A 27,497-nucleotide genomic window follows, 5' to 3' on the forward strand; every position below is an offset into this window, starting at 1 on the left:
GTTAGGTCTCCCTAACAAAAAATGTCACCTCTTGACCTGTACTGAGTAACAGATTTTTTTTTTAAGGATGCATCAGTAGTTGATCCTTGATGTAACTCATAGAATCAGTTATATAAATGTGATGGAACACAAAGAATACAGTGTTACATCACAGATGATTATATTTTACAGATGGATTCAAGACCCAAACAGCCTCTAATAGTCATTTTTCAACAGGCATAACAGCATCCAGAAGTCTTTTCCTTGTCCTTGTTCCTTTAGGGCGCCGTGAGAAGCTGAAGGCAGTACCTTCTTGTGCCCAGATGCGCTGGGTAGGAAAGCAGCAAAGCATTGAACCAAACAGAATTGTCAGAATATTCTTTCAAGCTTATATTAGGAATTATCACTCTCAAAGGGATGAGGCTCAAACTGAATTTTAAAAATGGAATTACGACTAATTTGAACAAAAACTGGAATGATGGGAGAGAGTGAGTAGGTTTAAAAGCCCATTCTTAGTGTAAAGTTTTCACTTATTTTATAACATAGAAAATAATTATGTTTGCAGGAAAAGTTTTCTAAATCTTTCAAAGTCTTTAGTGTCACACTCCTATTAATATGTCAGTGGCATTTGCTGTCACTGGTTGCAGTTTGTCCAGGCACATCTTGTATGAGAGCACAATGTTATTCTATTAATTAAGTATGGGCCAAGCAATGTTTTGTTTGGAAAACCAGTTCTGTCTGCTTTCAAAAATCAAAGATTTTAAAACCACTCTCCATTGGGGGGGGGGGAGAGGGACTGTCATCTGCTAAATATAGTATTATGGTCTACATAAAAATAGATGTGAATCACAAAACACAGACAGCAGAGTCAACATGTCTCAGCTAATGTAGTGGAGGAAGAAGCCACAGAGATGACCCCTATGACCGTGGCAGTGGAGTTTAAGGTCAGGGCAGCACACAGCAGCTTCTGTGATCACATAGGCTGACATCTGTCTCACTGGGGTAGCTTTAAAGCATTCAGCCACAATTTTGGCTGTACACTGGCTCCAGCTGATTGTAACAAAAAACAGGAGCTCAGCCCAGGAAAGAAGTGGTACCACTTGGGCTCTGGAGAAATGAAAAACCCTGGCTCTTCAAAGGATCCCGCATGGCAGAAGCATGCTCTGAAATCTTGCTTGTCAGCCCAAAGCCTTGAGACTCCACATCTGTGCAGGAGACCCAGAGGAAGCTCCTGACTCTTAGCTTCGGATTGGCTTAGTTCCAGCTGTTGTGGACACTTGGGGAGTGAACCAGTGGAAGGAAGATCTTTGTCTCTCCTCCTCTCTGTACATCTGACTTTCCAAAACAATCAATCAAACAAACAAACAAACACATCTTTTAAAAAGTTTATGGTATGAATCAGTACACAGGAGACTGTTCTATCTCTTTCCCTCCATCTACTCCTCTTTTTCTCTGCCTTTAAAATAAAAAATAAAGACCAAAACCAAAAGATAACAGTCCTAATTAGGAACAGACTGGTTGAGTATGGGATTCAACTTCCCTTTTCTAGGTTTAAACTGTTCAACAGAAGTTGGACAAATTAGCTTACCAGGAGGTGAACATGGATTAGCTCTAAATTTCCTTTTTTGTATCTTTCAGCGAAGTAGCAATCATAGCAAAAGTTTCTGTATTTGTATATTTAAAACAATACAACTACTTTTGATATGGATTTCCCTAGGCAACCTGAATTTCAGTGTAACACGTGATCGCCATCTGCTGGTACAGCGTGAACTTCTATTTCAGTTAAAAACTAGAAGCCACAAGGTTTTTATTAAAGTTAAAAACGAAAAACATAACTGTCAAATCTAGAAAATGCATAAACTTTAAGGCATTCAGGGTAACAATGCTATCTATACACACAAAATACAAAGTTTTTGCCATTGTGTTTCAAGTGGAAACATGTTTAGAAATCATAAAATTTTTTTTACTCTATATAAGTTCTGATTGGTGTCTTCATTTCCCTGAAGTGTATATTAAAGGAGACAGGAGAAAAATAATGATCTCCAAACAAGGAAAGGAAATGAAAACATTTTAAAGACTCAAAAAATTGCAAAATAGGAAAAATCAGTACTATTAGTGCACTGGTTGAGACATTAAAAGGATCATGATCAGGGTTCCAGATTATTCTATTTTATCACATAACATTCCAAAACCATAATCATGTAAGTTGTGTTAGAAAGTGGTGACCCCTCCCCTCCATCACCCATTATCACCTCACAGAGATGGGGGACTGGGAGGGTTTCAGAAAGTCAGTTGGCAACAAGTCCCTGCTGTGAACACACCTGTAAAACTGGCAGGTGCCGTGGATCTGGTCGCAAGGCATCACATTGTTATTCATGTCTTCTTAGGAATAAGCAGGGTTAAAAATTAACTTCAAATATAAAGGGGGAAATCTCTGATATGCACCTATCTATCAATAACTATCTGATGACATAACCTGTATCTATGTGGATCTCACCTGCTTATAAAAACACATAATACCAGGCCTTGGTCATGTGCTATATAACATGGGAAACAAACCATGTTTCCTAACATTATCAGAATCTGCTGAGGAGACCTGATAGCAATACCTACACAGGATAGAGGACCGTCTTCAGGGAGAACCTGGCAATATCCTGGGCAGAAGGAATTCAGTCCCAGAAGGTTCTGGGAGGTGTTAACGGTGCTGGCCACCCTTCATGACAGAAAGGACAAAACTCAACAGACAGGAAGGAACAAAGACACTGTCAGCCTTTAGTTACTTGGAGGCAAGATCACCCAACCTGTGACTCTCACAAGCCAGTTTAGATGTGCAAACATGAGTACAGAAGAAGGAAGCAATCATAGGGTTTTATTTAATGGAGAAATTAAATGTCAAGATGAAGACATGTGGGTGCTATACAGCCTGAACACTGAACAGGAGTGAGAATTTCAGCTCACATTCTTAGGAACTGCATTAGCATGGCTAAATTATTAACTGGGCAGTTGCCCTGATATCTTCATATGTGAAACAGGGCTGATAGCATCCCAAAGGGATAGTGTGAGGATCACACACAAGTTACCAGATGAAATGGCTGCCTTGGAACCGCTCTCGCACACAGCAAGTACCCCACAGGGCTGTATGCTTCTTTCTAGGGAGCAAGAGTTCTCGCAGTTGACACAGCACCCATCACTTGTTCTCAGGAAACTGAGGCAGAACAGCCTAATTCACCTGTGACATGAGACGTGTTTAGCTGTGAGCGAAATGCCAGCAGTGTGTAAGATGAGCACATAGAGTGGCCAGGGTTGAGTGCTGGACTACTCATGTATCTGTCATTTATCATTGGCTACAGATTTGCATATACTGTATTATTTTCATGCTATTTTACATCCTCCATGATATACAACTACTAATCTTAGGCACACATGTGCTGGTGTGTAGCATGTGTATGGTTCAGCTTGCTCCACATCCCCAGTGACACAGAAACAACACGTGGAAGATACTGGCACAAAGACTACCAAGCCTTGCTCTCAGAATGTGAGAATGGTGAAGATCTATACAAAGCATCATCTAATCCCAGACTTTTAACCTAGATGAAGACCTGTGCATGCTTGAGCCATGAGAGGAACTCCAACACATCCTGTAGGTTCCAAGCAGTGGCCCGCCTACCTTCTCAATGAGCTCGTAGCTCTCTTCAAGCTTGAGCAGCCTGTTCTGCACAGCCGTCGAGGCACGCTGGTACACCTTGCGCCACTCCTGAAAGTCGCTCTCTGAAATCTCAGCCACAGCAAAACACAACGTCCTAAGCCCTGAAAAAGAGCACAACCACCAGCTCCAAACCCTGGGAAGATTTTATTCAGATGTCTGCAGTTCTCATTTGTGTGTTGACATCCAATTCAATGATGGCAGGGTCTTAGTGTAAAGTACATCTGTGTTCCCCTTGCCTTGAAAGCTGCCATCTTGCTTCTAATCCCCAGTGCTTTTTGTGCATCATCTATGCCCAGACTGACCTTCCTGAAACCTTTTTTCAAGCTATTGCTTTGCTTCCAATCTTGCAATTATTTCCCATGATGAAATCCAAACCCCGCCCAAAAGCAATGGCACAGTGATGCCTTATCAGCTGCCTCCAAACACACTCCCTGCCATGTGTTGCCCACACAGCACAGTCTCTGCACAGACTGCTCATTGGTTCTCCATTCCTCTTCCTCCTCCACTAGTGGATGGCCTTTCATCTCCTGTAAGAGTCACCTCAGAAAGTCACTGCTTTGAAGCAGCCTCTCCTCACCCAGGAACTCATGGGCGGAAATGCACAAACACAAACGCTGCAATGCGTGACTGATGTTCTTCGCACTTTTCCTCATGGGTCTCCTTTATTTGATTAGAGCTCCTGGAAGGCAGGATCCAGCATTCTTCATAAGACCTCCATTGCCCTGCACTGTGGCAGATTCAAAACAGTGGCTGCACAGATTCTCATTACAGAAGGGAGAAAGAGCTCAATAGTGTCCCCTGGGACACTGGGAAACTTTCTTATTGGGACACACCCATCAGAGTATTTTTTGCTGACTTGACCACAGCAACTCTGTATTATAAAAAAAAAGTTTTCATTGGGGGTTAATCGGGAAAATAAGCCATCAACCATCAATGTGCCTTAGGAATACAAGGCTGATGTTGGAGATTATCCCCAGTTCAAAGAGTTTGTCAGTCTCAGAATTCATTTCACCCTTACCCAGAGAAAAGTTGTAAGCTGGAAGAGGGATAAAGCAAAAGCATTCATCAGCCATGCAAAGTGGCAGTTATCTCATACTCTGAGTATGATAGGACTACAGGCTATTTTTATGATTGCAATTCAAATAATAAATGCCTACATGAACATGTGAGACATACCAAGCAAAGGGAGTAGGGTATACCATACCCAGAGGATCCTACTTTCCAAGAAAAGAGGAGTGGTGTTCATTGCCAAGTTACTGATAATGGGAACTTGGACCTTGGGGGCTGTATGAGGGGATATTTTTCTCATTTAAGAAACTTGGCTGGGTAGCCATGGAGTACAAATGTCACTTAGTCCAGGGCCAGAAACCAAGGAGTGGAGGTAGGGCCCAGTCTGTCCAGGGGCTGGAATGCCTTTCCCAGCTCACAGAAGGGACATGTGTCCTCCAAACTCCACATGCACACAAGCAGACAGTGATGGAGGCTGAGTGGGTTGGACAACCACTCCCATCTTTTCTCAGTCTGGAGGAAGAGGAGAATGGAGTCAGAGAGCAGGCTTGGTGCCACTGGTGACAGTTCCAGCAGAAGAGGACAGGGATGGAAAGGGAGATGAGAGGGGAGAACCCGGCTGCAACCCCTGCTGTCCTGACACAAGATCAGACAGCACATGCTGGCGGGGGCAGGTGGCAGGGAGGCTTCGCTAGCCTCACTGCCCTTCATTTCATGTGGCCCATCTCTGTGGACGATGTGCCACCAGGACCTCATGTGGTGAGTGTGTCAGGGGCACAGAGGCAGGGCTGAGCTTGTTGTTTGCAGGCCACAGGCCTCACACAGAGCCTGGCATGTGACAGGGACTTAGGAAAACATCTTGAGTTGTAACTGGATTGAGTAACCATTTTACTAGTTCCATAAGTTTTTAATTAAAAGCCTTGAGTTAAAAATTGAGTAACGTTTTTAATAGCTCTAGAGATTTATGCCTTCTCTCACAGTATCTCAGTTGCTTGACTCTGGCTTCTTTTTCTAATGTACTGCTGGAGATGCAAAGTATTTACTATTTATTTATTTGACAGGGACACACATGCAGGAGAGGGACAGGGCGAGAGACAGAGAGGGAGGAGAGTCAGTGGCTATGTTAGGTCAAAGCCAGGCGCCTGGAACCCAATCCAGGTTTTTCATGTGGGTAGCAGAGCCATTACTGCTACCCTCCTCCCCTACAGGGTCTGTGTTAGCTAGAAGCTGGAGCCAGGAGCCAGAACTGGGAGCTCTCTGATATGGGATGTGGGCATTGAATTGCTTGGTAAAATGCCTGTCCTCTCTGTTTTAATCATACACTCACCTTCTGTAGCAAATTGTTCCAAGTGTTTTAAGGTAATTTCTTTGTATTTTGAAGTCTCTGCTAGTCGCTCATAAATGACAGTGTCCTGGAAAACAAACAGCAGGTATAATGCACTGAAGTAAGCATTCTGAGTTTCATGCAGTTGATGCTGGCAACATGACTAACAGCAAGTCAGTATAAAAGTTAACCACTTTGAGTATAGGTTTTAAAACCTAACACATCTCTTATTAATGTTTGAAAGGCAGAGTTACAGAATGAATACGAGAGCAGAGGAGGGAGAGAAAGAGGGGAAGAGGGGGAGAAACAGGGGAAGAGGGAGAAAGAGGGACAGGAGGGAAAGGGTAAGTGGAGGGGGAGAGAGAGAATAAGAAGCTTCCATTTGCTGGCTCACTCCTCAAATGCCCTCAAAAGCTTGGGCTGGACCAGGTTGAAGCCAAGGAATTTCATTCAGATCTCCCACGTGAATGCAGGGGCTCAAGAACTCAGGGGGATCTTCTGTTGTTTTTCCAGGCACGTTAGCAGGGAGCTGCATTAGAAATGGAGCAGTTGGGACTAGAACTGGCACCAATATAGGATGCTGGCCTTGCAGGTAGAGGCTTAACTTGCTGTGCCACAATGCTGGCCCTGACAAAATATCTGTAATAGTTCTGTTTCCTTAATGACACTTCAGAGACACAGAAATCCCCCTGCCTGTGAAAATGCTAGTCCACGGAGTCAACCAACCTTGGATAAGTGAGGCCTCTGATGCTTCTATGAGTCCTAAACACACACAAACTTCGTGTTTGGTCACTACTCTCCAAATCAAACAGCAGAACAAGTATTTATTAGCATTTACATAGCACTTACAATGGACCAGGTGTGTAAACTAATTAGGAGTGTGGCAGGACATGCATACATTACATACAGATAATCCTCATTTTACATGAGAGACTTGAGCATTTGTGCATTCTGTTGTCTTGGTGGGGTGGGGCTCTGGAATTAGTCCCCTGCAGATCTCAAGGGAAGCCCTAGGCTTGCATTTACACCTCTTTTCTTGCTATAGTATAAATCTCTATATAAATCTCTGTATAAATCTATAGTACCACAGTGTTCACAGTTTCACTGAATCAAAACCTTGCTTACCTCCCATATGCTGTAAGACTGTTCCCTATCCATGACTTTTTTTTACTTTATAAGTTTTTAAATTTTAGTTATGTATTTTTAAGTTTTCCCCATAGGAAGAGAACAGGGGTCATGTGTTTCAGATATAGTTCTGGGAAGATAACAATACTTCCCCTCTCCCTTCCTCAATCCCCACTCCTTCCTTTTTCTCTTTAAGTATTTTCAACAACATATTACCCATTTACTTCACAGTCACAGTCTTAGCTTACCACTAACCAGAATGTTTGATAAGTAGAATGACCACTGTTTCTCAGGAAACAGACAATGGCTATAAATAATAACCCAATCATAAGATGTGAGTTTCATTCTTACACATTATTTGCGTATTCTACCTTAACATCACATAGGGCGAGTAAAGGTCTCATGCAACATTCTGAATGTGCTACAGGGCACAGGACAAAAGTCAATGCTGGACTGGACCGAGTGCAGGAACCTGTGGTCTTGTTGTAGTACTTACCAGGGCCTATACATGCCAGTGTGCACAGGATATTCCTAGGGTGTGCTACAAGCTCACTGAGTCACAAAACCTTCAATAAGTTTGAGTGGTTTTTTTTTTAGTATTAAAATTTTATTTATTTACACTTGAAGGCCAGAGTCACACAGGGAGAAGCAGAGACAGAATCTTCTATCCACTGATCCATACCCTAAGTGACTGCAATGGCAGGAGCTGGGCCAGACCAAAGCCAGGAGCCAGGAATCTCCTCCAGGTCTCTGACAAGGATGTAGGGATTCAAGGACATGGGTCATCTTCTGCTTTCCTGGGACATAAGCAGGGAGCTGGATTGAAAGTGGAGCAGCAGGCACTTGAACCGACATCCAAATAGGATGCCATGGCACTGACCCCTAGAGTGTCTTTATGGAAACACTGCTCACATAAGAGGCCCATAATAGGGACAACTTGGGACTAACCTCAAGCTCAAACTGCCCGAAATGGCTGATTCTATGAGTGCCACTTCAGCTTTAAGACTCAATTTACTTTGTAAGATTCAACTGTTGGATTGTTTTTTAGGTCCCTTTGAGCTTGGGTTTCAGATAGCACTGATGTTTTTCCAGTTTTTTTGCACCTTTGTAACTTGCCTGCTACTTCTTTAGTTCCTCTGCAACTGTGGCTGAATGTTTAATATTTAGTCCAAAATGGTTTTATTAGATCAGGAAAAAATAAATCATTTACCTGTAATTACTTTCTCAGTGGTATAACCCATTTTGGGGTCTCTGGTCTCAGGGCTGAGGTTTGGGGGCTGACTAATGGTGCATGATTTAGAACCCTTGGGAGAAGCAGAACTTTGTGACCCCAGAACAGATGGAATAGTCCAGGTACCAATTACACATTCCTTTTCATTTTTCAGTGGCAGAATTGGAAGGGGGGCAAAGTAAAAGGAAATGACAATTTCCCCTCACGGCTCCGTTGTGAGAATGAAAGGAATAACTTAGGAATTCTAGCGTTTTCCAGAGGCTCATGAAATTGTCAACAAAATTAATACTGGCTACCTTAACATCAAGAAAAATCTGTCTTAAATTCAGAAAAGCAAAGGGGACAAGTAATACAGTTAGAAAGACTGAATTCTGTAGTGTATCCCCATGTCAGCAGAAGAAACTGATACTCAGAACTAAAGAAATGAGTTCTCCCCTTAGGTTCTGGGCAGGCAGAGGCAGAATGTGGCCTTCTGCAGCAAGCCAACTGCCCAGTTTACAAATGAAAAGTACATGCACATTAAAACTTTTCCACACAGAGTACCGCTTCTTTACTTAGGGGTTATAGCAAGTATTTGGCACATGCATAGGCTCAAAAAAGGTGTTTTCCCAGGACCCAACACTTGGGCATGCTTGAGGGGCAAACTTGGAGGAGCCTCTAGGGTCTTACACAGCGAAAATTCTTGGCAGAGTTTGTCATCTGGCATCTGGTGCCTTAGAACAGATGGCAAGGGCTGCTGCTATTGCAGTGGCACAGAATGAATTACACTCCTAAGAGCCCTGGGATGGCAGGAAGTTTCACCTGTGATTGGTAATCATTGTCTTTGGCGTGCTTTCATTTCAAAAAGCTGATGTCCTATTCTTGTTTCTACCTTAACCATCACATAGGCTAAGTTCAACACTACTCCTTTCTATCTGCCTTGGTACATGTTTGAAATTTTTGTTAGCAATAAGATAGCAGTGGGGGAAAAAACCCCAGCAATCAATACTGAAATTACCTAGGAAATCTTAGCAGCCATTAGCCAATTTCCATCAAGGAACTGGCTCTCTGCTGTCAGGTTAACCAGCAATGCAAGGCTGACCTGCTGTATGCAGCCTGGGCTCCCTGCAACCGGGACGTTAGCCAACACATCAGAAATACCCACATTTAAACAAACTACTGATAAAGACTTTTTTGTGTGTGTGTGTAGCTCAGAATGATCTGATCTTGCTCTCTAATGCAATAGTGACCTGCTAAAAATGCTTATCTTCAGATGTGGTTGGTTTGTATTTGTTACAGAATTTCATTTAGAACACACTTAATTTGAAATCTTTGGTACATTAAGTTTCCTATAATTATTAGTCAAGTTCCTTGTTTTTTTCTCTGGTATATAAGTCAGAGTAGGAGTCTCACTTTCCTGACTAAATTAAATTTTTACTCGTATAAATGTAACTCTTCCAAAGTTACTAGTTTTCATGGATATAAAGTGTATAGTGTGTACCTCTTTTTTCAAATTTAAAAATTAACAGGGGCCAGTACAACAGCTCAGTTTGATAATCCTCTATTTCTAAGTGTGGTATTCCCATATGGGAGCTAGTTCCTGTCCCAGCTACTCCACTTTCCATCCAGCTCCCTGCTTATGGGATCCTGCACCCACATGGGAGACCCAGAAGTTCCTGGTTCCTGGTTTTAGATTGACTCAGCTCAGGCCAAAAAACTGGTCATCTGGGGAGGAAACCAGTGGGTGGAAGTTCTTTCTGTCTTTCCTTCTCTCTGTAGATCTGCCTTTTCAATAAAAAATGATCTTTAAAAAATTAACAGAGCAATTAAACCTTATTATAAGAAATATGGAAAGATGAAGAAAAATAAGTCATCCATAAACAACACACACATACACATATGCACACACACAGGTCATTATTTCTTTTTGGGGTATTCAAGATGAACTCTTCAGCACTGTTTTTCAGTTCACTAATTCTATATCTACCTTATAAATTGCATATAAGACTTGTCCCATTTCTCGATTTAAAAAAATATTTAAAGGGACCAGTGCTTTGATACAGTAGGTTAAGTCTATACCTGTGGCACCAGCATCCTGTATTGGCTCAGGATTGAGACCTGGTTGCTCTATTCCTGATGTAACACCCTGTTAATATGCCTGGGAAGGCAGCAGAAGATTGCTCAAATGCTTGGACTCCTGGAAGATCTGGAAGAAACTCCTGACTCCTGGCTTCAGACTGGCCCAGCTATGGCCGTTGTTGCCATTTAGGGAATGAACTAGCTAGTGGAAAATTCTCTTTCTCTGTCTTTCCTTCTCTCTCTAATTCTACCTTTCAAATAAAATTCAAAATATACAATGCTTACCTTATAGGTGTTTCTATTTTCTATATTAACTTTTTATTAAAAATAGTTGAAATTTATACATTTATCATGTTTTTTAAGCTCTAAGGATCCTTTGTGACACTGATCTACACAGATGATACAATGTTAAGTCAATTCATGTTCCATTTGTTGATGTTGCTTACTATCTTGTTTTCTTGCTAGTTTTGAAGCTTTGCTTCTGCTATGACCCTGTTTGTATGCATGTCAATCTAGTGATTTTGTATTTGTACACTACCTAGAGAGGTGAACATGAGCTCTCCTCAGCCTTTTTTGATAACTGGACAAACTCACCACTGTCTTAGGCTGGCACCTATGGTTTATAAGAGCAAATACTATTTGTGCCCAAACTTCCATAGCAGCCAAGTTCCCTTACCCAGCTCAAGACTTTCATTCAATGAATGTCTCTCATTTTCCATATTGGTTCACAAAGATTTTTTATCTTGCTTTTGATCTTGGTTTGTCTTTCACATTTCTCTTTATACCATCTTGACTGCTGCCATGATTTTAGGTTGAAGGAGATACACCAAAGTTTGAACACATCATGCTACCTTAACTGGAAAATGCTACTGATGAATTTGCAATGGTCCTTACTGCTTAGTTTTTCTACTGTACTTGCTCCTTGTTGATCATTCACTCTACTGTAGAATCAAATTCTAATATTTTTTTCCTGGTTCTTCTGCTTCTCTTTTCATATGTTCTCTTCATTTGAGATCTTTTAACCCCTTGCTTTTAATTTCTAACTACACATGTGAAACAAAATGAAACACCCTCAACTACTTCTCCTGTGACATCGAGGCATCTATGCCTGATGGTGTAGGATGTATCTCCCAACTCTGTATTTTGGTAAGTGGCTTACTGCCACTCTTGTTTGGACTTTGTCAATGGCCTGAACTGACAGCTCTATCTTTGCAGCTCTTTTGAGTCATAAATTCCCTTCCAGATGACCAGGGGAAAAAGAAAATTCTTGAGTGTGAAAAACAAAAATAAATGTGATTCAACTCACATCTAAAATTACAGCTACTCCCTGGCAAACTACAGGTAGTTTCCAAATGTTTCTTGCTATTTAACATATTTGTATTTTTTTGTTTGTTTGTTTTTCACTATTTCACCACATTTTATTATAGCCAAGTTGGGAGTGAGAGGAAACAAAACAATAAGTTAATAAAGGCAATCTATCCTGGTAGCTATTAAAAAATAAGTTCAACTTTCTTCTTATTCAATGCTTTTTTCCCCCAAAGTTTCCAGTCAGAAGACTATTCAAAACTGAAAATAGAAGTAAATGTATTAGTGTTGTAAACTGAACATGTACCAACCACTTCTAATGGGAGGTCATATGGGACCGATGCAGTAGCTTAGCGGCTAAAGTCCTCGCCTTGCATGCGCCAGGATCCCATATGGGTGCCGGTTCTGATCCCAGTGGGCCCACTTCCCATCCAGCTCCTTGTTTGTGGCCTGGGAAAGCATTTGAGTATGGCCCAAAGTCTTGGGACTCTGTACCCATGTGGGAGACCAGGAAGAAGCTCTAGGCTCCTGGCTTTGGATCAGTTCAGCTCCAGCTATTGTGGCCACTTGGGGAGTGAGTCAGTGGGTGGAAGATCTTCCTTTTTGTCTCTACTCTCTGTATATCTGACTTTCCAATAATAACAATAATAATAATAATAATAACAATAATAATAAGATTCGGGAAAGTACAATTCAGAAGGAAAACACTGACCATTGACCTCAGTGACTTTCATTCTTCTATTAGTGTAAACAATTTTAACTAGGAATGGTCAGCTGAAATGACACATTTCTTTTTCCGTTAATATAACATGCCAATCTGTCAAAGCTAACCAATAGTCAGAAATATTGTTATAATTAAAACAATGCAAGATAAATGTTAATCAACAGAGAAGAAATTATAGTAGTTAATGTGATCCAAATTCCTTCCACCCCCCATTCTATGGTCTTTTAAAAATGAGATTAAAATCAGAACAGATTTTAAATTATGCAACTGTAAGATAACTTTCTATATTGTACTGTTTTCTAACATAGCTTATATAACATAAATCTGAAATATTTCATATACAAAATTGAATCATAAACGTAAATTAGGCCAAACATTTTCAAAGCACAAAATTTACCCACATAAGGAACTCCACGTTTCGCCAGAAAAGGCTGAACACTATTACTATAAAACACCAACAGAAGTGGGTGTCAGCAACTGCAGGTTAAACATCTGTGTTACATTTTCACAGCAGACTGCCTAACACAGACATGGTAAACCAGTATAAATCAAAACTTTAAAAGACAAAAGTAAAAACTTACAGCTCCTTTGCAGTAAAGTCGTAACTTCCCGGACGGAGTGCGAACAATCACTGACATTCTTTTTCTGGCGCTGAAGGAAAGGTTTTCCAAAAAATGTTATCACACAGAGGATATGCATACATACACTTATCACGTCTCACATACATTAGTACTAACAGTGAAGAAATAGGCCAGATTATGAGCCCTATCCTTTTACATAAAGACCATTCCCTTGCAGTATGGTGGGATATCTGAAAAATTACACTGTGTTCTCTAAGGCACAGAGGTACCACCAACTGTCCTGGAGGAGTCATTTGCAAAATAGCTCCCTAAAAATCTGCAAGAGTGAATACCCAACAGACTGAATTCCTAGTTTAGCATTCTGAGATTTGAGCCCTGTTTAAGCCAGTATCTTAAAATAAATCAAATACTACAGTTTTTATAAAAAGCTGAATGCCTTTCAATTTTAAATCCATACCCAAATACATTGCCAGTGTTTAAAAACAACTTATTGGGACTGATGTTGTGGCACATTCCAGCTCCCTGGTAATGCTTTTGAGAAAGCAGAAGATGGCCCAAGTGTCTGGGTCCCTACCATCCACATGAGAGAGCCTGATGGAGTTCTAGGCCCCTGACTTCAGCCTGGTGCAGCCCCATCTTTCTTGGTCATTTGAGGAGTAAACTAGCATATGGAAGTTTTATTCTCTTCTCTCTGTGTCTTTCAGCCTTTGAAGTAAATAAAACCATTAAAAACATACTTAGGCATTTACAATTATTCTTTATAATGATTAATAGCTAGCCACTGGCATCAGCAGAGCTCACAACCGTGGACAAACAGCCCACCAGACAGGACTCAGGTCTGAGTGCATGAACGTTCTCTGCAGCATTGAATGCAGGCGTCTGCATCTCTGCTGCTGAAAGATGAATTCAAGCACCAGTGGCAGTTGTGCTAACGTAAAGGTCAGAAGTTTCTTAGAGAAGTATTTAGAAATATTTAAGTTTCATATTTCTGCATTTATAACCACTAGGATACTACTATCTCATGCTCCATTCCTGTTCTTTAACACTTTTTTCCTCATTAAATTCTTCACCGACTCGTAGATCAGACAGTAGCATCATTCTCTTCAAGAAGGTTCTTGACACATTATTCAGTAGCATGTTATCTAACTTCATGGTGTTGTAAATTTCTAACTTTCTTCCTGTTGTTGATTTTGTTTTGTGGCTTTTCACCTGGGGGATTTATAGTGACTGTGTAGTGGAGACTGTCATGTCCAGATGTGAGGATACAATGCAGTGTGCATCTCTACTTCCGGATCGAGGGTGGATTCCCAATGAAACTGTTGGATGACAATGGGATGCTGGACTGTCTGCCATTGTCCATGCCCACAATGATGGATTTATGATTGTTTATGAGAAACTATACTATTGTAATGATATGGGGGAACTCAGTGGGGGAGGGATTTATGGGAGGTGGTAGGGGAAATCCCAGGGACTAAAGAACTGTATAATAAAATAATAAAAAATGTAAAAAAAAAAAGAAAAAAGAACAAAATTGGGGATTGAGACATAAAAAAAGAATATACTTATTGATACTTATTGAATCTGCTTTGTAATGATACCTTTTTTTTTTTTTTTTTAACCACAACCCTTCTAGATTCAGGCCTCTCTTAATTCAGTTTTGATAACATTATCCCAAACTCATCCAGTTCTCTTTTTTTTCTCCTGGTGAGATCCCCAAATTCTAGCATCCTCATCTTTATTTATTTATTTATTTATTATTCTTATTATTTTGTTGTTTAAGAAAAAGTCCTTATTTGTATTTTTCTGAAAGAGAGAGAGAGAGGGGTAGAGAGATCTTCCATTTGTGATTTCACTCCCCAACTGGCTTCCACAGGTGAGACGGGGCCAGGCAAAAGCCAGGTGTCTCCTATGAAGGGCAAGAACCCAGGTCATTGAGTCATCACCTGCTGCCTCCCAGAGCACACAGCAGGAAATTGGAATTAGTGCTACATCAACCTAAGTAAACAATTACTAATTTTGGTGCAAAAAGAAAGAGACGGGGGATGTGCTCTAATTCAGCATGTAGCTTCCTACCTATTCTCTTTAAAGACTTTCAGAGCATAGCAGAAAACAGTGTTTGCCTAATAAATTGGACACACCCCATTATTTCTTGTTATTAATCATTGGTATGCAGGCATTCTCAATCAAGATGACAACCAAAGTTAGATTAGAAAGGAAATGACTCTTCCATGCAGTGCACATGCATGCCTTATAAAGAGAGTTCTAGAAAAAAGATGCACATTCCAGTCCCTGAAGAATAGCACTACTTCCTAGAGAATGGTGATACAGTATTTGTTTATATAAAGATTTATTTGAAAGGTAGAGTAGTAGAGACAGAAGGAGAGAGAGAGAGAGAGAGAGAGAGAGAGAGAGAGAGAGAGAGAGAGAGAGAGAGAACGAGCCAGCGAGCTTTGATTTGCTGGTTCACTTCCCAAATGGTCCTAACAGCTAGGGCTGAGGCAGGCTGAATCCAGGAGTCAGGGACTTAATCCAGGCTTCTCATGTGAGTGTAAGGACCCAAGCACTTGGCCATCTTTTGTTGCTTTCTTAAAGACAACTAGATACAACACGTATGTAATGAGAATGAGGGCTTCCTGATCCATTTCTATTCCATATAAATCTGGATGTCTCTAACTCTGCTCTCAGTTCATTAGCCATAGACTCCTCCTCCTATGGCTAGTCTTTTGAATCAGCTGTATTCCAGGAAGATTTTTGAACTTTCATGAGAAGCCTACACTGCAACATTCGGTTGAAAGCTGTCATGACTATATACATCCAGTGCAGTTAAAAAAATAAAGGACTGGTCATTTTAACATTTTAAAAATAAGTTTAATTACAAACACAACACACTTTCTTGTTATTTCAATGGCAAAAATAAAAATAGGTACACATTTATTTTATTTATACAAATCACAGAGCAGGTATTTTACCTGGTGAACTCCAAGACATTGAGTAATTCATATCTTTCTTCCTGTCCCAGCTGTGAAGAAATGGAATATATCAGTAGATACAGTTGGAAATATCTTGGGCTTCTTGGACATAAACACTGACCACAAAGTATTATTAGAAAGAAAAGACAACGTGAACAGATTTTTCTTTCTGAAATATGGAAGAAACTTACTAACTTTCAGGTTAAGATACACAGAATGTAAAGCCCAGAAGAGTAGAAAGCCAAAAGGAAATCCAAGTACCAGGGAAGCAGACTTTAGAGCAAAACCATCCCAGACGGGAGAATGGAAAGCTTCTAAGGAAAAACCATGATTGGCCAGTTTATCTGGAAGAGCTGTGTTGGGAGGAGAGTACTAGGAAGTGTGTGAAACAGTTGGTAATAGAAAGAAAATAAAGCTATTAAGACAGTTGAGGTATTTATCTTAAAGAAATAAAGTAGAAAATTTATTTTTGGGAGTAATTCTGTGTCAGAAAACACAATATTTAAAAATTATATAATTACTGTCAATAACAATGCTGACCCATGAATACTGGCAAAGATGGAATAGAATAATTAAACAATGATTCTTAAGATAATTCACATATGTAACACAAAGATTTCAAGGTATAGTTCAATAAAAATTGCAGTCAGAAGGTACCTTTGTCAAAAGGTATAGTATGTGCAGCCACCAACCCAATCAGGATATGTGGTGCATCACCCCTGCTCTAGCAACATCCTGGTGCTCTTTGCCAATCAATCCCCTGCCCTGAGGCAACCACTGCTGTGAATTCTATCACCACTTACACTTCTCAGGGAGCACATACGTGAAACAAAATAGAACTTTACACTTCTGTTGGATAAGTACAACATAACTTCTGGGTCAGGTGTAAGTTCATTTTCATTAAAAATGCTAAAACCTTTTCCAAATGGCTTGTACACTTCACTACTAGAAATGCATGACTATTTCTCTTGTTCTATATGCTCATTAATACTTGGTACTGACAGCCTTCTTGGTGCATATGTGCAGAAGGATCTCTGAGTTTTAATCTGCATATCCTGATTGACTAATAATATTTTTATGTTGCTGATCATTCATTCACATGCCTTCCTTTACTCATTTAAAACTGAACTCTAGTTCAAGCATCTGTGCTCATGGAAACCATGGCATGGATCATGCCCAGTTCTGAGGTGACTTTCCTGCGAAAGCCACTTGATACAGGATTCATGTGATACTGAATCCATTAAGGATTCAAGCTCTTGAAAGAATGATAATTGGATATGTTTTGAAAGATAGGGCTTGTGTCAATGACTAGAGAAATATCCAAAAGGATAGAAAATGGTTGCTTCTGGGATGAGGGCTTCTATTTCAATATAAGCCTTGAGATTTATTTTTCAAGTTAGGCATATGTATAATGTTGGTTAAACAGAAAAGTAAAACAAAAATAACTTACTGAATCAATAATCACTGAGTCGGGTGTTCTTCCAGTGAAAACAAAATTCAATTGTTTGGCTGCTCTGACCAAGGCTCCCTCATCTATTTTAGGAAAAAAGTGAAAGCAAATATATAATTAGAAAAGATTATTCCAAATACAAGAGAAGTACATTAATCTAATATAATTTTAATTAAGTTTTTTATTCTAACTTGTTACTGAAACCCAATTCCCTTTAAATTACAAAAGAATAAGAAATAATCTTAAATGTATGAGACCTATATAGAACTCAAAATGATATTAAGTCATACTGTGAACATTAAGTCTTAATGCTAGTCATGCCTTCCTAAATGGATAATACAAATGTATTTAGCTCACTATATTCATAATATTAACTTTCTGAAATTCCTTAAACTTTAACCTTTTCCACCTAAAAAGCTGAATACAGATAACTAATGGGCCAATTAAACAACCAATTTAAATGGACACTTCATTCATACTCATGGAATTACATCAACTTTTCTTTGTGAGGGTGGGTATAAAACAAGGAAACATTCACACAGTTTCTAGTGTAGCCATATGAGTGAGACAGAACATTTTCTAGGCTCTTTAGCAATTTAATACATTCTCTAAGTTGCAGGTACTAGTTTAGAATGTGGTTTAAAAGCACTCACAAATTACTAACAAATTTCTCCAAAGTACATTCTTTCTGTCCTAAAATTTTATAGTGATCAAATTGATATCTACCAAACTTCACAGTAAAAAGATCTGAAACTAATCTTAAATATTAACTGTTGATAAAAGTACTAACAAATATTTTATGGACTTCTTTTTAAATGTGTGAAACTTTTCTCACTCAACTAAGCAAAAAGCTGCTTATCACTTTTAAAAGAGAAGCAAAATTGAAATTCTAAAGCCACATCTAAAGGTGCCTCAAAAGTTCATGGCAAATAGAACAAAAAGATGAGTCTGTTCTCTTGTAGAAAACACCCTGGAAATGCATACATAAGTTGTTTTATAATACACATTTGCATGAACTGTTTGAAGATCCCATATGCACTCTGTAATTTTAGGTGACCAGCTCTTTTCCATCCGCTTGTATGCAAACACATTTTATGACTAATAGCTTACTATTATTTATTCATAAAGAAGGAAAATATTATGTTGAAATCAAATAAATTATTCATAGAGAAAGATAGTTGAATAAAGTAGCACATTTTTCCATTTACATGAATTTTATTAAAATTCCTATATAACTTATGTTCCATACTAAAAATTACATATACAAATTCACATATTTAAACATATATATTTTAAATTTGAAAGCCAACTTTCCCTAGTAAATGATTTTTTGAGGTCTAAAAGTCACACTCAATTTAGCTATTTTCCTTCTTCCAATTAAACTGATTTCTTTTCTAGGCAATCCTGAATGTTGTAACAAGCTTCGCTACAGACATATTTTAGCAATTGCTTTCTTTGTACCTGGAGATGCTGCTTGATAAATAATCTTGTCACCCTCGCGTTCAGGTACTGCCGTGTGACAGACTGCCATCATTGTGAGAAATTCACAGATGATAGGAGCGGTTGGCTAAGAAATATACATGCAGGTTAGCCTGTTAGTGTAACTAATTTTACATCCATAACAATATGATTTCATGCGAATCTTACTAAGACACTGGGGTGTAGGAGTGTTAGCAACCCAGAGCAAAAATTACTCAGGGATAAATCATACTTCCACTCAAATTATTCCTTTGTACACTTTCCCATTCACTTTTTAAAAATCTATACAATCATGAACTCATGCTGGGCAAGTAAAAAACGACTTTCTAACAGTAGATTTTGGTAATTATTCAAAGTAATGAAAGTCAACAATTCGGTAAACATGGATGACAACTGAGAACCACAGTGATTGGTTTTCATTCAAGATGGAAAAGCTAATGGTCTTCTGTTGCTTACATGATTACTTTGGAGATTTTCCAGCAATGATGAGTCACTAAATGTTTTTTCATCTCCAGACTGTGAGCTCTGCCTAGGGGTGGAAAAGGAGACAACACTGATTCACTTACACACAAGTCTGCAGATCTATGTGCAATTTGATTTTAAAACAGACTGCAATATGGTAAATGTTTAGTAAAGGAAGCAATTTAGTCTGCATTTCTAAATATATCACAGATTTCAAAATTGTATCATAAAATATATTCAAGCATTTATGTGACATTTATAATGCAATAGGAAATACCACTTATTACATATAATATTTTATAGTCAATTATTATACTATAGCTACATGAAATTCCAAAAACAATCAAAATATTTGAGAAGATTGTTAATACAGGGATTTGAGTTTATTTTAATATAACATCTTCAGTTTTTAAGTATTATAAAATGTGTTGATTGCTTCTAGTTCTACTTTATATGAAAAATCTCTGTAGTGATTAATACATATTTATCATATGAAATACAAAAAATGAATAATAAACTGTTTGCTTATCAACATCTACCATTATCAAAGTCTAAGCAAATATTCTGTTTTGAGTGCTCAAGGACAACAAACGATTAAAAAAAAGCAGGATGTTTTGGGGTTATAACTGTTAGAGAAGCAGGTGTATTATGTAGTTCACCAAAAACAAAAGGAATTATAAGTATGTTGATAGTCTACTATTAATCTCATGGTAATACCATTTATTACCAAAACAATGATTTATAAAGGAAAAACAAGGAACATTTATATTGGAAATAGCAAAACAAAGGAATATAGTTTGCAATGTACGGAGGACATATATCTGTGTTTCTGTGCACAGAAGTTCAAAATTCACCAAAAAATAATGAGTGCAATATCAACTAAAGATCATCCAAAATGCTCTTAATTTTAATTTTTATAGGTTACAAAAAATCTTCCTAATATCAATGTGTCAAATATCAAGACCTCCAGATTTTAAAGTCAGAAGCCAGAGAAGAATGAATGAAAACAGAATTTGAAATAGAACATATAAATATCATCAATATATTTCTCCCATAAACCAAAGTTCCTTATTTGCATATGTGGTATATTACTTCACAAAATTACACTAAAATACAGATCTTTCAACACGTAACAATTTGGTGCATTCCCACTAAGCAGAATGAACACAGTATCATCATTATTCCTACTGCTGTAGTTTCAAAGATGGAGGGGAAAAAGCCAAAGAACTTTTAAATGACTTATTAATTGGTAGACAGAATAAAAAAATTCTTAAATTATTATCAACTATTAAAAGCAATTTGTTACTTTGGATTTTATAGAGTTTACTAGTGTTAAAACATATTAATTGGGGTCAGCATTTGGTGTAGATGACTGTGTTGATGCCTGCAATGGCATCCCATGTGAGTGCTGGTGCAAGTCCAGGCTGCTCCAGCTCTACTCAAGCTCCCAGTTAATGTGACTGAGAAAGCAACAGATGATGGTCACAGCAGTTGGGCCCCTGCCATCTATGTAGGAAATCGAAATTGAGTTTTGGGCCCCTGGTTTCAGCCTGGTACAGTCCTATTTTTGCCCTTTAGGGAGTGAATAAATAGACGGAAGCTCTCTCTCTCTGAAGCTTTATTCAAATGAATAAAATGTTAGAGTATTCATGAATGGTTCATAGACACATTATTTTACTTATGAGACAAATTAATGTCATGAAAATCCACAGTAACATCGTGATCCACAGCGCAGGACAATGAACATTCATATACATTATCCACATTTATGCACCACACACATAAAGACAAAGGCAGTATAATGCAAAGCACAGCTTTTCCCTAGTTTTTCACTCGTTTTTGTTTTGTTTACAAAAGGCATCACTTTAATGTGACAGCTGGATTTGTTTTTGCTGGCAGCTGTCTGCAGGGCTGCTGCCAAAATGGGCTTGTGCTGGGACAGGTGTGTACAGTGTCCTAGGCAGACCAGCAGGCCCTGTGGGCTTCCTCCATCTCCAAATTCACCCCAAAGTCTGTATTCAGTAACCACACAGAGTGCCTCCTTCTGAGGTACCCCTAACCCCTGAAAGACAAAGGATGGGATGAGGTCAGGTTCTTGGGTGGGAGTCTGGATGCAGGTTGTGTTTGTAGCAGGTGCCAGGAGTGCCTGCCTTGAGAAGGAGTGACTCCAGCTCTGATTTGGACCAGCAGGGGCTGATTTTGTGTTGTCTTAGAAGTGGATCTTGTCTGGCACCTCAAGGATGCTGCTCTTGCTCCTGCCACACCTTCTCCCTCCCTTGCATGCTGTCAGCCTGAGCTCTCCAGCCCTCCCTACTGCTCCTGGCATTCCTCCCAGGTAGCAGGGAAAAACTGTTTTGTCTTCTTCAGGGAATTCCACCTGCTGGGGCTGGTGAGAAGCCTTCAGTGTGGTGTGGAACTTGTGCTGCCAGGTTTGCTTTCCTGTGTTCACTTCACTTTTTACTGGTGTCAGGCTAACTTCTATGAGTCAGAAGCTGCTGAATTGTAAAGCACATCTCCCCAAGTCTGTCTTTAGCTGCTCCAAACAAAATAAATTAACGGGGACCATGAGGCAAAGGGAATTTTAGTTCTGAGAGACAAATGCAGGCACAGGCCATGTCCTCTGGCTGCAATCACAGTCATGTGATTCACGAGGCCTTGACCAAGCATGGGCTATGCACATACTCTAAAATCTGAAGGTGCCCAGGTTTTTCTTTTTTGCAGAAATATAATGTTCTGACCACTCATCTTTTCCTTTGCAGTTAAAAAAAAATTTGAAAGCTAGCTTGGAGAGAGAGAAGGAGAAAGATAAAGGAAGGAGAGAGAGAGAGAGAGGAAAACAAGTTCCCCCGTTTGTTTGTCCACTCCCCCAGTATGAGTAGTAGTTTGGGTTGACATTGGGTGCTGGGAATTCAATCTAGGTTTTCCACCTAAGTGCCAGGATCCCAGTTCCTTGAGACATCACTGCTGTTTCCCAGGATCTGGATTTGCAGATGACCAGAATCAGGAGCCAAAAGCAGAAATCAAACGCAGGTATTATCTTAGTGGATACAGGCCATCTTAAACACTAGGCCAAGGCCACTCCTGTAATGTTTTAAAGAATATCATCATCAGGACACTAGAGAAGAGGCACTCTCTCAGACACTGAAACTAATGAAACCCACCCTATTCCAGCCCAGCCTCTTCTGTTTTAGAGGCCAGGTAAACACATGCTCCATGCAATGCTTCCCAAAGGACTTTGGTTTAAAAGAGTTACGGGAACAACACCTGCCTAGGAGCCACCTGCTGCAGGCAGAGCAGGCTGCTGAACACCTACTCGGGCTCAGAGCCCACTCCAATTCAACTCCCTGCTGTTGGTTTGAGAAAAGCAACAGAAGATGGCCCAAGCATCTGATTCCTGCACTCATGTGGAAAAACCAGAAGAAGCTCCTGGCTTCTGGTTTCGGCCTGGTCCAGCCCTGGCCACTGTAGCCCTCTGGGGGGTGAAACAGCTGATAGAAGATCTCCTTTCAGCTTTCTCCTTCTCTTGTTGAAGCTCTTTCAAATTAAAGTTAAAAAAGTAAGAAAATAAGATCAGAATATAGTACTTTCTATTGAAATTGTGGTACTAAAGTCCACAGTGCATTTTATGGTAATCTTCTGGAGAATCACACTCATTAGTACAGATAACAGAAAGAATATGGTAAAAAAAAAAAAGCCTAGAAAAATGTCATTGAAAATATGTAGTTTTGGAAAATAAGCATATCTTACAACTACAAGGAATACTAAGAATAAACAGATTTGTTTTTCTCTAACCCCCAAAACTATTATCAATTTAGTAGATGGTAGATTTTTAATACTTAGCAATTCAACTGTGATTGAATTGAGGCAATAAGTTAGCTGTTGATCCTTGGTACCAGTTTGGAAGTAGTACTGTTTATATGTTTAAAATGAAAAGTCATCATCCAATTATCTTTAATGTCAACAGAATATGCTTAAAAGCGTTGATGCCTAGATTTGCCTTCACACTAGGCTAAATGTAAATGTGTAAACCTTTTAAAATAAACAAATAGTAATCTACATATATTTAAGGGCTAAACACTGTGAAGGTTTTTTTTTTTACTTGGTATTTTTGTCATGATAGTGACTGGCTTGAATAGTAAAATAAATGTAATCTGAATTTGTATGTGGGAATTAACAGACTATACATTGAACACAGCCAGACTGTGCTGTACGCTCAGATTTTTGATTTATGGAGTCATCTGCCTCTATTCTTGAAGCCTAGCAGAAGGTAGACACAGCCAGAAGCCCAGGGCATAGAATGCATCCAGGTTCACACTTGATCTTGGTTTCACAGGCAACAGGACACCAGGGATTGAGGTTGGACAAGTGGCACATTTATGAATTTGTGAAGCTATGCACGACTGTGCTAGCTTTCCTTAGATAAGTCATACTTCACTTACGTTTCCTGCTTTTGGTATGCAACACAAGGAATTTACTGAACTACATTCCAGGCTGAGAATATCAAATGCAATGGAAAAAAATAACTGCAAAATTTCAAATATATCTGTGCCCTAAAAACAGATTCTCTTTGAAGTTCTTGAAAGTCTGGTGTCTAAATTAGTATGGAACAAGCACATGTTTCATAACTGGATATATCAGTGTTTTTAACTCTGGCTCCATATTATCTGGTTGTAGTCTTTGGGGGAAAATTATTTATTAGTTTCTTTGTCTAAATTTTATTAAATTTTAATTGGCAAACATGTCATAAAGATTGAATGCCATCGGAGGTGATATGCACTTTCAAATTACTGACCAGATCTATTTAAATATTTTAAAAACAGAACTCACTTAACCTTTAAAAGATTCAGATGATGTAGCTAACATTATTCATATTTCTCCAGTTGAGACCACAAAGGGAGCAAATTTGTTCAAGGGTACCAGCAGGACAAAGATAAAAATTTTGGTGTTCAGAATTTAAAATCCATTCTGTGTAACACAGGGTGCCACTTGACTCAGAACACAAAACCTTTACTCCTTTATCTTCACAAGACTATGGGTAATGACTTTATAGGTGAAGAATCCTAGCATACGTTTAAAAATAAAGTTCACTTTATCATAAAGTTAGCAAAGACTTTTCTCATGTTTGTTTTCAAAAATCATTACTAAGTTTATATGAAGATGCAAGTAAAATATCAATGAAAAAGACGGCATTTTTATTTGCAATTATTTTGTTTAGAATACAGTATCATTGGGCTGGTACTATGGTATAACAGGTTAAACTGCCACCTGCAGGCCCGGGAATCCTATATGGGCACTGGCTCAAGTCCTGACTGCTCTGTTGCCATCCAACTTCCTGCTAATGTGTCCAAGAATGAAGCAGATGATGGCTCAAGTCTCTGGGCCCCTCCTTTCAAGTGGGAGACCTGGATGAAACGCGCAGCTTTGGAGTGACTCATCCCTGGCTGTCACAGCCATTTGGGAAGTGAACCAGAGTATAGAAGATCTCTTTTTGCCTCTTCCTTTCTCCCTGTACTTGGGCCTTTCAAATAAACAAATATATTAATCTCTGAAAAGAGAGAATATTAGATCATATTTTTCACAGTGTTTGATAAAACCAATTTACTAAAATAGGTAAGATAATATCTCTTTTCAACAGTCATATGTCATGCAATAACTTATTGAAAGAATACTTCAAGTAATTTGAGTGAACAAATAATTTTAAATAATATTTCCACCTTACTGTAAAAAATATATGTAGTGGAGATGATTTTCTTCTCTTGGGAAGAACTGGGATACTTTTTCTGGAGAAATCCAGTATCAAGTCTACACTGGTGAACAGTGTTTGCAGTTCATAGAATTGTGTTAATATTATAGAAAAGCAACAGCAAGTACAGGTACACATGGCCCCCTACTTACAATGATTCAATACAAGGAATGTAACTCAGTGGTCAAACAGCATCTGCAATCAGCATTTTCACTACATTCTCATGGAATTAAATAAAAGTGAATATGTGCAACATTATATTCGAATTACCTGCCAGCCATCAATAATCTGGTGCATTAAAAAACACTAAGATCTATTTAGTTGTGTGTGGGTGTCAAACACATGATACTCCAAGCAATGAGCCTGTGGTGACTCATGAGTTATCATATGAACCGAACAGCTGCTTCTGTCAACTAACCCTCAGTATGAGGTTTCCTAGATGTCTTTAGAAAACCTCTTCACTCAGGTTGGAGAATATTAAAGCATGTTATTGGACTTCAATGTATATCAGAAATATAACAACATCACAAAACACATCAAAAATCAAAACACAGCCGCCTTTGAAGCCTCAATATTTTTCTAAAGTCGTTAACATTTCAAGAACCCATTTTCTAAATTTCCATTTGCCACCAAATCCTGAAAAATTACAGAAAAATCAAGCCAACATTATTCAGCTCTAGCTAAAAATGGAAGTTCACAGAAGAGGAGATATTAAATATAACAAAATTCACAAAATATAAAAATCAATCCTGTCTTAACGAATTTAATCATATTGCCCTGAGTTCCAGTTCTTGGCAGTACAGTCTCTTATTTGTCCCAGACATTTCATTAATAAGTCATTTCATTAATAAGACTTTTACAATAATCAAAACAAGTATAAACGGAAACTTCTGTTGCTTGTCTGTCAATGCATCTTTCCGCAGCTCTGCAGGGTGCATAAGTTGTGGCAGCAGGTGGCAGTGCTGAGCTAAAAACCCATAAAGCGACAGGCCGTGTCACTGAAATCCTAGGTCATCCACAGCCTAGAGAGGCTGCAGATCATTACAGATTTTACTAAAATAAACTATAGGAAACTCTGGTGAGCTTAACCTTTTCAATCCATGATTATGAGATGTGCCTAAAGGTTACTCAATAGAAACTCAAGGACATTCAATGCATTTCAAAAAAATACTTAATTTACAGGCAACGTGGTCAGCAGTGCTCTTTCAGAAGCAGTGAAATGTGTCTAATAAAGCAATAGGATATAAACTTTCAAAAGAGATTAGTGAGACAGAAGGATGCATGCAGCTTACCATTCATCAGGGGAGCAGCCATAATCCTCTGGTTCGGGGACATGGCTTCCGAGAGAGCGGGTGGGGCACAGAAAGAGAGTGAATAATCACGGGAGGGCAGGAGATGCAAAGGAGGGAGGGGCTGAGAGCTGGAACCTCCACAAAGTTAAGAGAATGAACTTTTAGCTGAATCTGAAAGAATGGCAGTTAGTGCAGTTAGTAGTACATGCCGCATGGGAGCTAAAGAGCCTTACAAAAGTATCCTGGACCTAGACAGTCAACTTGCCTTTTTACCACAAAATTTATTGATTTTTATGCTCAGAATTTAGGATCTAGTAAGAAAAAGACAAACTTAGCAATTAAAAAACATGCAAAGGTCAATGGAAAATTAATCATCCAATCACATATTTTGGCAGAAGAACATTCTAATTCAACAAACATGGCTTATAAACAGCTTATAAACATGGCTTATAAACGTCTTTTAACAAGTGCATTAAAGTAAAAGTTAACTGCCTTTCTGCAGGAAAATGAAGCCACATTAAGAAAGATAAGATATTAAAAAATATTTATCCAAGTCACAATTATTTTTTATCTCAGAAAGCATGTTCATCAATACATTCTTTAATTTCACTCATCAGCTCACTTCAGTAGAGGGAAACACTGACGGATGTACTCTTTACAAACAGTTTTTTAGTAGGAAGAGGCCTGTAATACATGACAGAGTAAATTTCTTGTTTCCTATTTCTTTGATTATGTATGACCACTCAATATTGTTTAAAAATGCAGAGTTCAGTATAGTTATAAAGTCACTGTTCTTTCTAACAATATACAGTAAGCTTCACTGAAAACCTGTGAGCTTTTTACTCCCTTAATCTCCATCACACTTTGCCCTTTTATCAGTTTGGTCATGACATAGATCTCATAACCCTAGTGACAAAATATCAAAATGCCTCTAACGCAGTATCCACTGCATCACTCCCATCGCAAGGGAAGCAGTCCCTTTTTTTCTCATCATTCTCTTCCCTACCACAGAAAGGGCTTTGGTATATGCTTTAGGGGAAGAGTTAACGAACTCTGTGCTA

General features: G+C 38.9%; 1 protein-coding gene across 2 annotated transcripts in view; it reads right to left on the reverse strand.

Moving 5' to 3' along the window:
- ATP8A1 (ATPase phospholipid transporting 8A1) overlaps positions 1-27,497 on the reverse strand; it is a 220,875-nt gene that overhangs the window by 109,302 nt on the left and 84,076 nt on the right. Inside the window, exons 15-22 of one of the 2 annotated variants that reach the window (XM_040966355.1) lie at positions 26,437-26,481; positions 19,396-19,468; positions 18,922-19,027; positions 17,461-17,543; positions 16,011-16,060; positions 13,042-13,111; positions 6,021-6,105; positions 3,647-3,786 (exon numbers count right to left, since the gene is read on the reverse strand). In XM_040966355.1, coding sequence (XP_040822289.1) covers positions 3,647-3,786; positions 6,021-6,105; positions 13,042-13,111; positions 16,011-16,060; positions 17,461-17,543; positions 18,922-19,027; positions 19,396-19,468; positions 26,437-26,481 — 652 coding nt within the window. The remainder of the gene's footprint in view (positions 1-3,646; positions 3,787-6,020; positions 6,106-13,041; positions 13,112-16,010; positions 16,061-17,460; positions 17,544-18,921; positions 19,028-19,395; positions 19,469-26,436; positions 26,482-27,497) is intronic. The other variant, XM_040966356.1, reaches the window with a different exon arrangement.

Source organism: Ochotona curzoniae, unplaced genomic scaffold, assembly GCF_017591425.1.
Source record: "Ochotona curzoniae isolate NIBS_2020 unplaced genomic scaffold, NIBS_Ocur_1.0 scaffold_4505, whole genome shotgun sequence".
Classification (NCBI taxonomy): domain Eukaryota; kingdom Metazoa; phylum Chordata; class Mammalia; order Lagomorpha; family Ochotonidae; genus Ochotona; species Ochotona curzoniae.